At 33.1% G+C, this 17,809-nt stretch overlaps 1 protein-coding gene across 1 annotated transcript; it reads left to right on the top strand.

Moving 5' to 3' along the window:
• Positions 1-14,158: 14,158 nt before the first annotated feature.
• On the top strand, positions 14,159-15,473 carry LOC124355874. Its single transcript, XM_046807028.1, has 2 exons — positions 14,159-14,410; positions 14,886-15,473. Exons 1-2 carry the CDS (start codon positions 14,159-14,161, stop codon positions 15,471-15,473), a joined length of 840 nt encoding a protein of 279 aa, XP_046662984.1.
• The last annotated feature ends 2,336 nt before the right edge of the window (positions 15,474-17,809 follow it).

Below are 17,809 nucleotides of genomic sequence, written 5' to 3'. Positions count from 1 at the left end.
ATTTATTTTTAAGCAGGTTAAAACCTTACCAAAACTAGAAAAATATCCTGAAAGCTTTCAGTTCAGTTGAGTGCGTTCCGTGGAAGTAGTCGTATCAAAAAGTTTGTTTCGTGATACCGTGATTCAAATTACGTAAAAAGTTCAGTGTGTAGTCGCGGCGCATGTTGTTTTGTCTCGTCAGTGTTAGTGTTTCGGTTACAAGGAAAGCTTTCTTCAAGTGTAGATTTCCAAATTTTGAATTTATTTTTACATCCAGTGAGTCAAACATATTTAATACACTTTAACATATTAAATTCAGTAATATGAATTCTATTAACTTTAAGTATTTACATTTACAACTGTTTAATGCCTTGTATTTACAATAATTATTTTATGCAGTATATTTTACAACTTAACTATTTAAGTTAACACTTAACTAAATTCAGCAATTCTACAATATTCTATGCTGGTTTTAACTGACTAATATGTGCTCTTTTCACAATATGTGGTTCACCCAATTTTTTGAATAAGTACAACAACAGGATTTAAGAATATATCACAGAGTAAATGCCAGTGTACCTTAAACCAAGCTTATTTTGAAACTTATTTGCTTTATTACTGAGAAAATGAGTTTTTAAAAATACCTTTGATCCTAATTTAAATGGGTGTTTGACCTTTTCCTCTGAATATCTCACTCTTCCTCTATTGTGTTCTACAGATTTCTTTACATTCTTTATTGCATTTTTAATTTTTATACTAATTTCTTGAGGTGTTACCTTATTGTCTATCAGGTCATTTATTCGCCATAAATTACTTAAAGCATGGTTAGGACTATGATTAAAACATAAGCTTAAATGGAGTACTATTTATACTTTCATTTAAAGCTGTGTTCAAACTCATTTGTAAATAATTTAAATCTTTGTTCCACATATCTTGCTTATCATGATAAAATGCTTGTAACATGCTTTTTAAATTTCTAAGGTATCTCTCAGATCTATTCCCTGATGGTTTTGTAAGGAACTAACTTATGATGTTCAATACCATACTTAAAACAAAACTGCTTAAACTCTTCACTTTTAAAACAACTGCCATTATCTGACACAAGTACTTGACAAGTTTGAAAAAATTATTAAAAACAATTTCCTCTAATTTTCTTTATGACAGATATACTCTTACAATTTCTTAAAGGTATTAACCAACAGTATCTTGTCATATCATCAACCACAATTAAAATATTATTATAACCATCTTTAGTTCTAACTAAGCTACCATATATATCAATATATATTCTTTCCAAGGCTTGTTTGGCATGAGTAGCGATTAAATTGGCCCTCGTAATATACGTTTTGAGCAGGCTTAGACAATTTTACATAAAGCACAGTTCTTAATTTTATTCTTAATTTCATTAACTAAGTTTGGCCTGTAAAAATGTTCTGTGACTTTTGCAATGGTTCTTTTTATACCTGGATGACCTCCAAGAACACTTGAGTGATAATAATTAAAAATCATTTCAATCAACATTTTTGGCAAATAAATTTTACCCTTATTTCTATCACTTATTCTAAACATAAGTACACCTTTATTTAAATAAAACTTATCACTATTTTCTTTTCTCTCTATACTTTTAACAATATTTTGAATTTCTACATCATTTTTCTGGTGTTGTAACAATTTTAGTGAACGCTAATGGGAAATCTTTTATAACATTTAATTGAATAAACATCAATTTTGTCATCTTTAACTACCTTCTTATTTACACATCTATGTTTCTTGTATTGCTTATTTTTTCTTATTACTATTATCTGTACTAATTTTATTCTTATTATTAGCTTCATCTAGAACAATTTCATGCATCCTTGATAAACAATCAGCCACCTTGTTGTCACTTCCTTTCACATGCTGTACTCTAAATGGCAAGCTTAATATTCTTTCTACCCACCTACCTAACCTACCAAGCTTTCAAAAATGACCTAATACCCAAGAAAGTGCGCTGTTGTCAGTAATTAATAAAAAAGGCTGAATTTCTAGGTAAGAATGAAACTTTTCCATACTTAAAAATGACAGAGAGTGCTTCCTTCTCATATACTGACATACATTTTCTCTGCGTCCTGTGAATTTCTTTGAATAGTAAGCTATTGGTAACCTATCTCCATTAAATTCCTGAAGTAAGGTACTTTCCTAAACCAATCTCGCTTGCGTCACACATAAGTATAAATGGTTTATTAAAATCAGCTATCCTGAGACACTGGGGGGTTACTTATACATGATTTTAGCTTCACAAAACTGTCATTACACTCAACTGTCCAATTAAATTTTACTTTCTTTTTTCTGAGTTCATTTAATGGACTAGCTATTTTAGCATAATCTTTTATGTATTTAGAAAAATATGATACCATTCCTATAAATCGACTGACTTGTTTAACATTCTTTGGAGGTTCAAATTCCCTAATTGCAACTGTTCTTTCAGGGTCTATTATTATTTGATTTTTACTTATATTTTATGGCCTAAAAAGCTCACTTCCTTATAGGCAAACTTCACTTTACTGGGATTCACTGTTAGATTGTGATCACTTAATCTTTTAATGACTTCTTTTTAAATGAATAATGTGCTCTTCCCAAACTTTTAGAAAATACTATTAGGTCATCTACAAAATTCATACAATACTGAAATTTTATACCATGAAGGACTCTATCAAGATATGAGCTTAATAAGCCAGAACCACAATGCAGGCCGTAAGGTACCCTATTCCACTCGTAGCTCGAAAATGGAGTAGAGAAAGCTGTTAAGTGTTTACAATTTTCTTTAATCTTTATTTGATAAAAGGAATTACATAGATCCAAAACTGTAAAATAACAAGCTCCTTCCAAGTAATGATAACTTTGATGTAAATCACCAATAGGATAGTTAACCTTTTCGAGCTTTGAGTTCAACTTAGAGTAATTTATGACCATGGCGAAATTTATCACTGTTTGGTTTACCAACTAAAAAGGTAGGACTAGAGTAGCTCGATAAACTAGGTCTAATAATATTTTGTCTTAATAAGTCATCTATGATTTCCTTCATAATTTTCATTTTTTGGAGGGCTTAATGGGTAAGGTCTAATGTTTACAGGCTCTTTTATCTTTAAGTTTGATTTCATACTCAAAGTCTATTGCTTCCCCTATTTCAGCGGTAAATACATTAGGGTAGGCATTGACTAGCTTACAAATTTCATTTCTAGCCTTAAAACAACCAATCTGGATATTTTCATTTACATTTATTACTCATAACATTAATGTTGTTAACAAGGCCAATATTTACACTTTTATTAAATTAAAATAACATTCATCGTTGTTCAAATCTATAACTAATCCAACATCTCTCATAAAGTTTGCTCCTAATATCATATTCCAAGCAACATTTTTTCCCAATCATAAATTTAACATACCAACTAAACTTTCTAATTTTAATTTTAACAAAGCAACTACCAATAAGCTCAATTTTATCATTTGTAGCAGTTAAACATTCCCTATCAGAAGGATACACCTTTTTTACAAGTTTTTTTCCTTAAATAACATATTTAGCATGGTCTCGTTAATTAAATTAATGCTACTCCCTGTGTCAATAAGGACATTTTCTTTTAAATTTTTACTAAATTCAACTTCTACACTAGGTAAAGTACAACTTTTATTTTGATACTTAAACCAGTTTTTTACTATTTTCATTGTTTAACTTCCTTTTTACTTTATACATTTGCTTTTTAAATTGTTTTCTTTCATCTCTGGCTTTATCTATAAATAAATGTACATAACCTCGCTTTTTATACATACTGTTTTTCAAAGTACTAAATTTATTACTGTTATACATCCATTTACTATTTACAAGTTTACTGTTTATTTGGGAGAGGCTTCCCGAGGGGTTGTAAAACCTCTCCCTTGATTCAAGTTTTTTTTGTTCAAAATTTCTTAGATTATTTCTAGGTCTGTAACAATTTTTTTGCAATATGACCTACACGATTACAATTAAAGCATTTCTTAACTTCCTGAATATTACTGACAAATTTTGGCTTAACATTAAAGTTTTTAACATTCACATTTCTTCTTTGGTGATCTGCATATGCCACATTTTGAGCTTGTATACATAACCTATCAAGGTCCTCAAAAGTTTTTGGATTCTTCATGATACTAACCTAGCTCTATCGTCCTGATTTTTATTCCAAGCTTAATAATTTCCACTAGTTCTTCCTCACTGTAGTTGCAATTTAAAATATTTGAGTTTTCCCTAACCTCAGTTTATATAAACAGAAAGGGGTTCCCCTGGTTTTTTGTTGTCTAGTTACCAGTTTCCCTTTTTAAAATTTTCTTTTAAGCCCAGTGGTACAAAATAATGTAACAATTCACTATGTAACTCCTGAATGTCTTTTTTGTCCGATTTACACTCCATTATTTTGGAAAGTAGAGGTCCGGTCACATAACCCAAGCACAGTTCTATAACTTCTGTACCCAATAAATGTGTTTCGTTCTTAATTTTAATAAGTTTTTTATGAACTCAAGTAATTCACTAATATTTAAACCATTCGTAATTTTAAAAGTTTTTTAAGTGTTTCTCAACCGGTTAGGAAGTTTTGAAAATATTGATGTATTAGTAACTTCATCATTACCACACTCTCCCTCTTTTCTATAAGTTAAGCCAGCTAATTGGGTTTTTATCACTACTTTTACTTGCACTGAAAGTTAGTTTATTTTCAAAACACATCACTTAAGTCTTCTTCCTCCATATTTGTCTCACTTAACCTTCTAACTATATCTTCTTTTAGCTTACTGTCAACTTCGAGGGTTTTAAATTTTGTTTCAGCTAAACCTAGTTTTTCCATATATTTATGTAACTCTTCCTCTTTAGTACTATCCAATTTAAATTTTAGGCAAATTTTTTATTCTAATTTGTAAATGATTTAATTTTTGTTCGAACCTAACAATGTCAATAGTTGATTTACTTATTAATATTTCTTCCACTGAACTCTCAATGCTTGATACTTTCACTTTTATTATTTCAAATTCCTCAGCAATTTTAAGTTTATTTTGTAGGTTTAAAAAAGTTCGGCTGGACATTTAATTTTATCACACTTCTTAGCCTTTTTCTCAAATCCTGTTTACTTTATCTGTCTTATCTGTAATTTACATTCCTTAACATTAATTCATAAACTAGTTCTTCTTTGGTGAGAAGATCAACTTTGAGTGCCATTTTAAAACTTTACAAGTACTGTAATCAATGAAACTAATTAAACTGTTCACTTTTTCCAAACTTTTACACTTTACTTTGGCAGATTACACAACTCCATGTTCTTTTTTATATAATTTTACTTAATAAATTTTTTTTACAAGCAGAGTTGCGCAATTTATTTGTAACATGGTTTGCTCTAATAAATATGTATATTATTAGTTATGCACTGTATCCTCTGGTGGAGATACTCCATGACAAATAATTATAACCAGATTATTTGGTTTGTATCATAAATAATAATATTTAAATGGAGTTTGTGTTCTGCCAAATGAAATTGTAGTCTTGTAATGTTAAAAATTTTTTTATTTATCTTGTTGCAATCTTCAATTGACAATTAATTTGATGTTTTGTACATTTTTTGCATTTCTTAATATAATTTTAGTAAGAGCACATTTCATTATAAATTTTCAATAGTTAAACCATTTTATATTCCTGAATATAGCTTGAATTGTTGTATCCAACAAAAATAAAATACTTCTTCTTAATAATTAAACTAAATCACTTACACCTTTTATTTGGTTTCTTGTCCGGTTCACCGAAAACCCTAATAAGAAACAAAATTACAAATCTGATTAGAATTGTAATGTAGTTTAGATTTTATTACTTTGTTAAAAACAATTTACTTCTTAGTTATTTTAAAACATTTTAGTGAAATTTTATATTGATATTTAAATTTTATTTACACAATAAAGATATGTATGAATTTTTTATTTAAATTAAAACAATTGATTGGTTTCAAAGTTCTTATAAAATGTACATACCCGTAAACTGGGGTCTTCTTTCAATCCGGACTACTAACTATGTGCCTACAAGGCTAAACTACACAAGATAATGAGCAGAGCTCTCCAGTAGTTTTTTGTTCTAACATTACAAGACAAGTAACCAACCTAGGTTTCCTATTGGTTAGCAAGTTTTAGACCTCTGAACCAATCAAAAAATTCAGTTTCTTACAATGGAGTACTATTGTTTTAAATGTACAGAACTGAACTTGTCCAATTCAAGCTATTTCAGGATGCCTTATTTTAACATTATACCAATTCTTAGGTTTTTTTTTTTTTATTAAACTAAGCATATTACATATAAAAATATTTGGTTCAATTTTTCATTTTTTTTTTTTTATTTAACAATGTATTATTGTAACTATTTGCATATACGGTACAGGACTGTAACAATAAGGTTAAAATATGTAACACACAATCTGGTTTTTTTATTCAATAGACAATTATCACCTAAAGAGAAGTCGATATTCACTAACAATACTTTGGGGAAAGGTCGAATTGGTACTGTAACAATAAGGTTAAAATATGTAACAAAATAAAGTATTTAAAAGCGACCTTCAGACACATGAATAATAGTTATGTCACCGTTATAAAAGTACATAAAGGGACCGAGAGTCGCTAAAGTCAGATAGTTGGTTAGTGTATGTTTTACCAGATACTGGTTAAAACTTTTATCTGTTTAATGATGGTTTTTAATTAATTCGTTGGGGAAACATACAAAAAATTTGAGAAAAAACTAATCATATTATATTTTTAACCGTTTTGATAACCTTCCATTTCGACCTAAACTAGTTAGGCTAAATGTTTTATTATGGAAATTCATGTATCAGTTTTGTAGAAAACTACGTTTTGTTTATAAAATATAAAATGACTAACCTCCAAGACTAACTAGATGAGTTTTAATAATGGAACTATGAAATATAGATTTTTTAAAACTAAAAATTATTTTTATTCACTATCACCAAAGATATTATTTATTATGATATAGCAAAAGTAATTCCTGTCATAAATGTATTTGTGTCCGTTATGATTATACATTGTTCTGTTATTCAAGAGTATGTTTTATATGGAATAATTAACAGACCGTTTGCTTAATAATAGAACTACATTATTATATGTTCTTGCCAAAATCGTATAGCCACTGTCCTGTTTTAAAGATTCTTGTTAAAAACAGTTTATGTGTGGTATTATTACACTTTTTCTGGAACTCAAAAATTACGTTGTATTCTACAATTAACAGACAGTTTACTTGGTAATCCAGCAAAATACATTATTATCCGTGCTTGCCAAAATCGTATAGCCACTCTCTTGTTTCACGGTTTCTTATTAAAAACAGTTTATGTATGTGATTATTATACTTTTTTTCTAAAATTAAAAACTACGTTGTGTTCAAAAATTAACAGATAGATTTCTGAGTAACAGACGTAAGCGATGTTAAGTGTTTTCCACACGTTCCTGCTTACACAATGCCATAACTTAAATTCACAAAAGTCTTATCACAAAAACGTTGTGTTTAAGGGGAAATGTAACTCTGTTCCAACATTCAACAGAACGTTGTATTCAGAAATTAATGGACCGTTAGTTGAGTAACAGAGGTAAGCAGTGTTAAATGTTTTCTCCCATTATCTTGCTACAAAGTCAAATTTTATTTTATCTCGCTCCTCACAGTTTCTTCTAGTTAGATTTGCAGTGTTATAAACGTAATAATATCTATTACCCTGAATTCCAAATTATAAAATAGTAGATCCCACATTATTAGTAATATGCTATATTTTCCTACTTCAATTTACAAAATCTTCAAGTTATTGTCCATTAGAAAAATGAAAAACGATGAATAAAGAACAACCTAATTTTAAGTGCCGCTGTTCATTATCCAAAATTGACAATATCATATCAACAAATAATGTTTTTCGATATTGTCAGAATATGTACAGCAACACTGATTGTACATAAATTGTCACTCTGGTTATGAAAAATCCTTCTGACTTACCAATTTACTATGCTAAGGTCAACTTTGAACACTTTCCCAAGTAAAAAGTTTTAAAGCTTGTTGCCATGCAATCGCATCATCATAATTTCAGCTATTTGTTTATAAAAATGAAATTGTGTCTGCGGACAATGAGAAAAATTGTTGCAACTTACGTTTCACATTGAAAAAGATGAAGTTTTCTGTAAGTTTTATTGCGGAGATAAAATGCAAAAGCATGAGTATTGTCCGTAAAGAATACAATTTCTCAAAAAGTTGATAATATAGCATTAGACCAACATTATATTACCAAACATTTTGTACTGTTCCGAAAAGTTCTAATATAGGAAACGTTTTTTTGACAACACTATCAGATAAAAAGTAAAAACAGCAGGTGGCACTGTTTTAAAACTTTAAAATCCAAAAAAGAAAGTCAGGAAATATTAATTAAATTTTCTAAATGTATTTGAAATGCAAAGAAAATAGTATTTAGAAGAAATATAAAAATTTAATATAAAAAAGTTTTACCAGTTGAAACATTTTAAACAATTATATAAGAAAGAGGGTTAATACCAAAATCAAATTAAGTGTATATTAAAGGACAAATTATGCAAATTATATGATTGGAAGTATATTTTAATGACGATGACCAGAAGTAATTTAATAAACTAAAAAGTGAACACAAGAGAGTATTCACTATAAAATCCAAACAAACTAGTACAACTAGTTTTATTTGTGTGAGTAAACACCTAGCGGCGGTAAGTTCCTCCTCAGCAACTCTAAACACTAATACTGATATTAGTCGATAGAGAGTTGGACTGATACACTAAAGGAAAAATATGTTGGCAGTAAAAATGAAAAACAGACCTTAGCCCAAAATAAAACTGACAGCAAGAGAAGTTAAGACCAAAATCACCTAAGCTTACTGAAACTAGTTTAAATATAAACAGATAAATATAAAATCAAACAATATTTCAAATACAAAGAGGAATACAATTTTACAAAGAAGAATCTTAAGATGATTTGCTATCGAAAATAACATTACTTCTTAAGAAAATGTCTAAGTATATTACTATTACTATTTTTTAAAATAATAGTTTTAATTAGTAAAACACTAGAAAATCTTATTTTAACACAGGATATGGTTTTATACACGTCTAAAAGAAATTCCAAACACGTTATGGTCAGAAAAAAATGAAGATATATTTAAATATTTTAATATAAAAACAAAGAGTTTGACTGTTTATCATGGTTTTGATGTATAAAACATTGCTAAATACTACTGGACAGCATTGTGTGGGCTTTTCCAGCAACAGACTTTGGGAGCAATATTTTTGGGATATGTATGATATACCTTTGTGGTGGTTTAGACGTATATTATGGTGACAGGATTAATATATTAAAATAACAATAATCATACACAGAATAAAAATATCAAAATATTTATTAATAATTATTACATTGAAATATAAAAGACATCTCATAAAGATGTTTGTATGCGTTTTATTCTTTCAGTATCTGAGTATAAGAAATATGATATGAATTACCTTAAAAGTGTAGAAATAGAATACACTATTAATGATAGTGCTAAAACGAAGTATTTGCAAGAAGGAAAACAAAGGAGTGATATAGAGCCAGCTTTTGTTAGACGCCAGTAAAACATTCAATTTGAAATTATTGATGTCTATTGGTATTGGAGAAACTCATGCATATATATGGTACTTTTATTTGAGAAAATAACTAGTATATAATTGTTAAGTATTATTGCGTAAATAACTTGTTTTTTTATTGCCTAATATGAAAAGGCTACTTTTATTGATTAATAATTATGTATATATTTTTGGGCAATTTATACTCTATATTTGCCTTTATTTACTAAACTGTATATACTACATTAATTCTATATCTCTTTCTGCGGCCTAGTGCCTACAATAACATTCCTTACTGGATTAAAATATTCACGTACAGTGACAGACCAATGAACCATTGTTTCCCGAATCAGCTGTTTACTGTAAACTCACCAACCAATCACAACGGTTGACTTATCAATTGCCTACCTTGCAAGCGACGGCACGCTTGCTAGTTATACTCTCGGTCCCGCCTGGGGCACTTATGTACTCTCTAGCCACTGCTGACCATACTTACTCTCTCCCCCATGTGTTACTCTCTCACTTAAAATATTAGTTTATTCCTATTTGTTGTACATTTACATTAACATTAAAGTCAGTGCTCTGGATTGGCAATCTCTACCAGAACGTCTCTGCTCCCGGACACCCGCGTCTACCGTGCTCTACAGGACTGGCCACAGTGTTATGAACTATTCGTTTGCGGTCGTATTGTGCGTGAGTGAATCCGTGGAGGACATCTTCCGTCTTCACGCCTGCCGACAAGACAGCAGCCTATTTCCACACTTACTGATCACAACCTGGCCCTCAACAACAGCAGACTACGGTTAGGTACCTCTCATGAAAACAAAGGTAACTGTTTATTTTCTGCACTTTATTTGAATATGCACTGTTCATAAACTCATTATGTGTAACCTAGTGAACTCTTGTTAAAATCAGTGTGTTCGGCGTCTTCACTGCCTAGTGTGAAGTGGTCCTTCTTAATCGAGCCTCTAAAATATTATCTAACGGTTCTCATAACCAAAATTCATTCTTTTCAATAATACTAACTACATTATTACACAATTTAAATGAGAATACAGCATATTAAATATTGAAATAAAAAACACTACTAATTAAATTTAAAAGCCATTAATGAATCCTTTTACATCTAGCGAAAATAGAAACACTTGCTGACCTAGTTAGTAGTATTCGTTAAAACCCATGTGTACATTCAGTAAACATGGGTTTTAAGGACGGTTTCATTTAATACACGTTATAGTAGTGTCAATGCTGTGATAAAAATATTATTTTAAAAAGCTCTGGTCGATTCTACAGAAAGTATAACCCAATATAACAGTGGTCCTATAATTTATGAAAGTATAATAATTCTGAAATTTTATGCATCTCTCATCAACTGAAAATTACTATAGTTTTCTTGAATACAGAATATTGAAAGAAGATTGATTGGCTGTGTGGTATGTGAATATAGTTATAGTGCAGTCGAAAACACTTAACATTATTCGAGCTGTGGTAGCACTCACACTAGCCAACAGAGCATTCAGTTATAGAAAACCTTATACTGGGGTATAATTTCCTTATAAAAGGGTGATTATATAAAATCATAATGCTGCATTGTGCGCAGCAGGATCATAAAATACACAAGCTCCACTCGACATCTTTCCCGCTGCCTCATCAAATATTAACCTCACAGCTTTACGCCGCCGTTACAAACGCTTCTTGTTTATGGTTACGTCTTTTTGTACAGCTATTAAATAAAGTTGGAAAAGTTTCCTTGTTACACAACTTCTATAAAGCTTTCAGCAGATTTTGTATCAACGAGCTAAAATTAGTCTAGCAAACTCACTGTCGTTAAAAAGTGGGAAAGTTTTTATGCTCAAAGTTAATTGTTACCAACCGTTTTAACAGTCAGTAAATAATTATTTTATATGATATAAATATAAAATAATGCTAAAAAAATAATCCAAATTTTTAACTTGTGTTGGTTTGAACAACCTTTTAAACCGTATTCTTCTAAAATTATTAAATTACATATAACTCAAAAATGCATGCCATCAAAACATTATTGAGACGATAGTATCATTATTAATGTGTTTTTTTCTTATATGAAAATGATACTGTAACGTATCAAATGAAAAGTCAAACATACATATTTTAAGGACATAATTATAAGATTCAATAAAGATTATATCATAAAACTTTAAAGCAGCTAAGTACACGGTACAGATTGTAGCACGTGTAGCATAACTATCCCAACACGTACAGCATTATTTTACAGTGACTTATTTTGTATGTATTTATTAACTTTTAAACACTTATATGAAAAATAATTTAATAAAAAGATGTGAATGTATCATGTAGCAGGATGTCAAGAAAGACCCCATATGTAAACGTTAAATGATGATTGAAACTTGAAGAATGAGTTCTATGATGTGCATAGTTCATGTAATTCTCCGTATCAAAAATTTGTGATATTATTTTATTTCTGTCTTTTTAACAGCAAGAAGTCTAAAAAATGAACTAACCTTTAGATTATAAATTTACATACAATCTCAGCAAAGCCTGTCATGTGGTGTGGCGTACTAATACTTCGTAACAATATTAATAATCGAAATATTTCATTTCTCTTCGTCTATCCACTGAGCTGAATTTTAGACTTGTACGAGGCTTCATTTAAATATTAGGAAGACAGAGTTCGTTGATTGTGCATGTCATTCTACAGGTATTACCTGAGTGAAAGCTATTTTCGGAATTTGAAAAAAAGTGTCGAAAAAAGTGTAACTTGTAAACGGGTTCCATCTAACTCTTGACTCTTCGCTTCAACCTACCTTATTTTTGCTGATCAGCTCCACTAGAACTTGCACAACTAACTGCAGTGAGTTTATATGTTGTTCGGACTCGTCACGTAATTAACTATCTGCCCTGCAATAACCATCTAATCATCAACCCTATTGTCGAACCTAGGCCCATCTTCGTTCCATTTCCACCGTCCCATTGTAACGTGAACAAACCCGTCGCCATAGAGGAATCTCTGGTCGTCAAAAATCCACAGCCTTCTAGATCCGCACTGAGAGTACTATAAAAAGTGTCGGGTCACTGGGGAGCCGAGTCTACATTTCGTTCTTCCCATTCTAAGCCTCCTGTTTTTCCCGTGCGTGGCGTAACTATTTACGGGAACGGCAGTTCTTCTTATACCATGTCTACTTTCTGCCCTGTTTGTGTCAAATAAGTCCTTGATATCGAGGAAGGCGTCAGCTGCGATGGCCCCTGTCAACGAAGGTTTCACAGGCCTTGCATTGCTATGAGCAAAACAGAGTACCAGCGGATCTCTGGAAATACCAACGTAAAATGCCATTGCACCAGAACGGACTGTGTGAATACATCCAACCAACCACTCGCATTACTCACCTCCCAAATGTCATCGGTACTGGGCAAACTTGATACTCTACTAGACAAAGTTAATAAAATTGATACCATCTCAAAAGATCTCGCGGATATAAAGAACGAAGTTGCTACCATTCGTACTGGTCTGTTAGCACTAGAACCTAGAGTTGATCAAATCGAGGGCAAGGTATCCCTGCTTGAATCAAAAAATAAAAATTCATCCCCTCCACAGATCTGGAAACTACCATTGCAGAGCTAAATGAGCGCACCCGGCCCGCCCATAACATAATGGTCTACAACCTGGAAGAGTCCTCAGTGGGTAATGCTGATGCCAGGAAGAAACATGATCTGGACTTGGCCATTTCTATTTTTTCACCCCTCATTCCTAACTTCTCAAACAATGGAATCAAAACTTTTCGAGTTGGCGGTAAAAAACCTGATCGATCTCGGCCTCTCAAAGTTGTGCTTAGCAGCAATTCTGATGTAGCCACTGCAATGAAGAATTTTTCCGGATCTGAGACCCAATTGAATCCACGATTTTCTTCAGTCAAGCTCTCCAGAGACAGAACTCACCTTCATAACCTCAAAGCCGAATTAAAGGAGCGCACCACCAGTGGCGAAAAGGATCTTACAATAAGGTTCCTAAACAACATCCCCCAGATTGTTAAAAACTAAAAAAAACGAATAATACCCAACGGCGCACCGCATCACCTCAACTGTTACTTTCAAAACGTAAATGGCTTAAGAAGCAAAATTTCTCTCAATCAGTGCTACAACTTCCTCCTACGATATTATCGCCCTGGTTGAAACGAATCTCTTACCTGACATGAACTCCTCAGAACTTGGCCTTACTGGTTTCAACGTATTCAGATGTGATAGATCTTTAACCACGAGAAATAAGATCAGCGGCGGTGGTACTCTCATAGCAGTACGTGATCACCTAGCAAGCGAACTTGTCCCCATGCATGCCCGCTCCTCGGAATGCGTTTTTATTAACTGTATATCTGGATCCCGTCACATCTTGCTGGGCTCGGTCTATGTCCTCCCCCCCCCCAACTAACCTGCCATCGTCTACGCTGACTTCTGTGACGTGGCGGAGGATATCCTCTCCTCTTCAAATTTTGTGGATGACGTGCTTCTCTTCGGTGATTTTAACAAACCCGGAATGGACTGGGGTGAGCTTGATTCTTTTGAAGGAGATTCCTCTTCCAGCTACTTATCCAACTTAGCTTCTACTCACAACCTTTCCCAAATCAATAAAATCTGCAATCACAGAGGCGTCTACCTGGACCTCATATTTTCCTCTACCCCTACGACTGCAGTTATCCGCCCTGACGACCTTCTTGTTGCCGAAGACACTCATCACCCCGCGCTCTCCTGCTCAATCCTGCTGCAGAATTCCTCAGCCTCGAGTAACGTCAGGATCAGACTTTAGAAAATGCAACTTGGACGCTATATTTCGTACTCTGCAGAGTGTTAACTATCCTTCTCCTTCCTCTATACCTGATGTCGAATCCGCCTTCTCAGAGTTCTGCGACCACCTTGCCTCTATCATAACTCAAAATACACCCAAAAAAAGCTTCAAACCTTAGCCTTTCCTGCCTGGGACCGCCCATCGACTTCTTAAAATCTCAGGGAATCTTCATCATCGTAAACGCTTTCGCAATCTGAGAAGCCAGTGCAAGTCTTTGGCCACCAAGTGTCATCGAGACTATCTAAAAAGAATTGAAGACAGTATTCCTCATAACATAAAATCCTTTTGGTCTCACGTCAACGGACTTAAGAGTAGCCCCTCCCCTGCTGCTAAACTATCATTTGATGGAAGAGAGGCTGAGTGTGCTGCTGGAAAGTGTGAATTGTTCTCAAACTATTTTTCCTCTGTTTTCACGAAGAACCAAGTTCCCTCACCTGTCTTCGACTTGGCTGGAACTTCTCCATCACAAAATGTGTCGTCACTGCCTCGTACGTTCAACTCAAACTTGCCTCGCTTGACCCTAATAAGGGAGCTGGTCCTGATGCTATTCCTTCCATGCGTTCTGAAATACTGTGCCCCTGTTTTGCCTCCTCATCTGGCTATCTGGTTTTCATCCCTGCTCTCACTTGGAATCTTCCCATTGGCCCTCAAGCGTGGCTTTGTCGTTCCCATTTTCAAATCTGGTGATCGCTCAAACGTCAAAAACTATCGGCCCATTTTCATTCTCTCTGCTGTTGCCAAGATGTACGAGAGCATTGTCCTGGACTACCTCTATTTTAATCTCCGGAAATGTATCTCTTCCTCTCAACATGGCTTCCTGTGCTCACGTTCAACAGTAACTAACCTTATGGAATTTCAAGAATACGTCATGGCTGCTTTTGGCAATGCTCACCAAGTTGACTGCGTCTACCTTGATCTCTCCAAGGGTTTCGACAAGGTCAATCACAACATGCATGTAGCCAAGCTTGCCAGATATGGTGTGGGGGCCTCCTGCTTGAGTGGTTAAACAGCTACTTGACCGACAGAACCCTTGTAGTCAAATATGACGGGTGCCTTTCTGTGCCATTCAGTGTCCTTCTGGAGTCCCGCAAGTGTCCCACCCTGGTCCCTTGCTATTTAATCTGTTCATGAATGACATTGGCAACGTCATCCTTACCAAATATCTCATGTTTGCCGATGATATCAAGGTGTTTGGCTCGGTGTCATTGGCTCCTGATTTTGAGCGCCTCCAACTCTCTCTGACTATCATCGATGCCTGGTGCAAGGAGAACTTCATGGAGCTGAACGTAATGAAATGCGTCGTCATCTCTTACAAACGTGGTGCAGCTCCAGTCCGACACGATTATGTCCTCAATGGGTCTATACTGAAGAGAGTGGACAAAGTACGCGATCTCGGAGTGACAATGACCCCTTCGCTCAACCCTCAAGATTATATTGCCCACATTACAGCCAAAGCAAGTTCTCTGCTCGGGTTCATATTCAGATCGACTAGGAACTTCAACTCGCCTTTCACCTTGATCACGCTCTAGAAGTCCCTGGTACGCCCGCTGCTGGAATATGGGTCTATCGTCTGGTCTCCCTTCTAGAAGAACCATATCAACCAATTGGAGAACATTCAAAGCCGCTTCATACGGATGCTTGGACCGAGACTTGGGTATACCTACCGCACCACCCCGGTTGAGGATGTGGAGAAGTCCTTTGCTCTTCTACCTCTGTCACTCCGACGTCATCATTCCGACATCATTCTGCTCTACAAGCTGGGAAACGAGCTCATCGACTGTCCCAACATCCTGAGCGGTATTGACATTGCCACGCCCAGAGGCACTCGCTCCAAGACTATCTTCCGCAGACGCTTTCTCCCAGCCCAGTATTCTTACAAAAGTGGAATTTTCCGTCTCCTCAAGGCTGTTAGCACGGCGGCTGTTCAACTGGACTTTTCCTGTGAGAAGTCCCTCTCGTTCAAGAGGAGGGTCTCCTTGCTCACTTGAGTAGCCACACCCCAGCATACTTGTAAATTTTGTAGTTGTTGTAGCTTGCAGTGTTAATTTATTGTCATTATTATTTTATTATTCTTGTTATTGTTATTACTATTATTATTGTTGTTATTATAATTTATTTTTTATTTATTAATTCTGTTGTCAATCCATATATTTGAGTTAATTAACTACTTTGATTGCCTGAGCTTTAAATGATTTTAAATGCCATCTGTTCACATGTTGTATATATCTATTGTAAAATGGTGTAATCCGTTGGGAAATAAATAAAAAGCGAATATTTTTACCCTCGTATTATAAGTAACCGTGTCTAAATTTTGTATATGTCAACGTGAAAATCTTCCCGATATCTTCATTTTAACGAGAAACAGGAAGAATAAGTTTTTACATAACCTCAGTACAATAATATGATATTTGAGCATGTTAAAATGTTATTCATAAAGTAAAATAAAAAAATATTAAAGTGAAAGGTAAATTTAAAAAATTCGACAACAATATTTGATTTTAGAGCACTTTGTATTGTAGTACCCTTCCGAACTCACGGGTACATTTATTATTTGAAAATAATTACATTAATGCTATTAAAATTTAATTAATAACCAAAACTTATAATTTATTGTGTGGTAAGATACCCTGCGATTAATATCCCAACTATAGAATTTTGCAAATTTATTCTGTAAATTTCTGTTCTGTATGATTTTATGTCTATCTACTTACAAATATCTCGATAGCATAATGAGTAATAGATTAAAACTTTTATACAAACCTCAGCGAAGCCTGTTACGTGCCACGTGGTACGATACGTTTTAGTAATAATGATAATAATATTATGTACTGTTTATAAACCGATATTACCACTATCGGATTCTTAAACGTGTCATAAATGTAAACTGTAAAGTTTGATAGAATAAATGTGTGTGTGTAAGCTGCAAAGATTGCGTAAATTATTTATTTTTTAATTGTTACACCTGACACCTCTCCTGATTTTACAATATTTTTGCTCATTGTAAACTTTACGCATTAAGCCGTCCAAGCAGTAATTAAAACATTGTTAGAGGTGTTTTTCCGTCAAATATTTTTAGGTGCTGGTACACCATCATACTATTATTGTTCGTCCATTAAAATTTTAATTATGGAGCAAATTGATGACATTAATATATATATATATATATATATATATATATATATTATATATATCATCATAATGTCTATATTTGTTTACAGAAGCAAACGAAATAAACAATAATGACACAATTATATATTCCAAAAAAATAAAAAAATATTTCAATTTCTGTAATATACGACAGCAATAAACATTGTTATAACTCTAAATTTAATTAAATCTATT

This window comes from Homalodisca vitripennis, chromosome 2 (assembly GCF_021130785.1).
Source record: "Homalodisca vitripennis isolate AUS2020 chromosome 2, UT_GWSS_2.1, whole genome shotgun sequence".
Lineage (NCBI taxonomy): Eukaryota > Metazoa > Arthropoda > Insecta > Hemiptera > Cicadellidae > Homalodisca > Homalodisca vitripennis.
The sequence above is the reverse complement of the archived record's forward strand: the minus strand, read 5'-3'. Positions and strand labels throughout refer to the sequence as shown.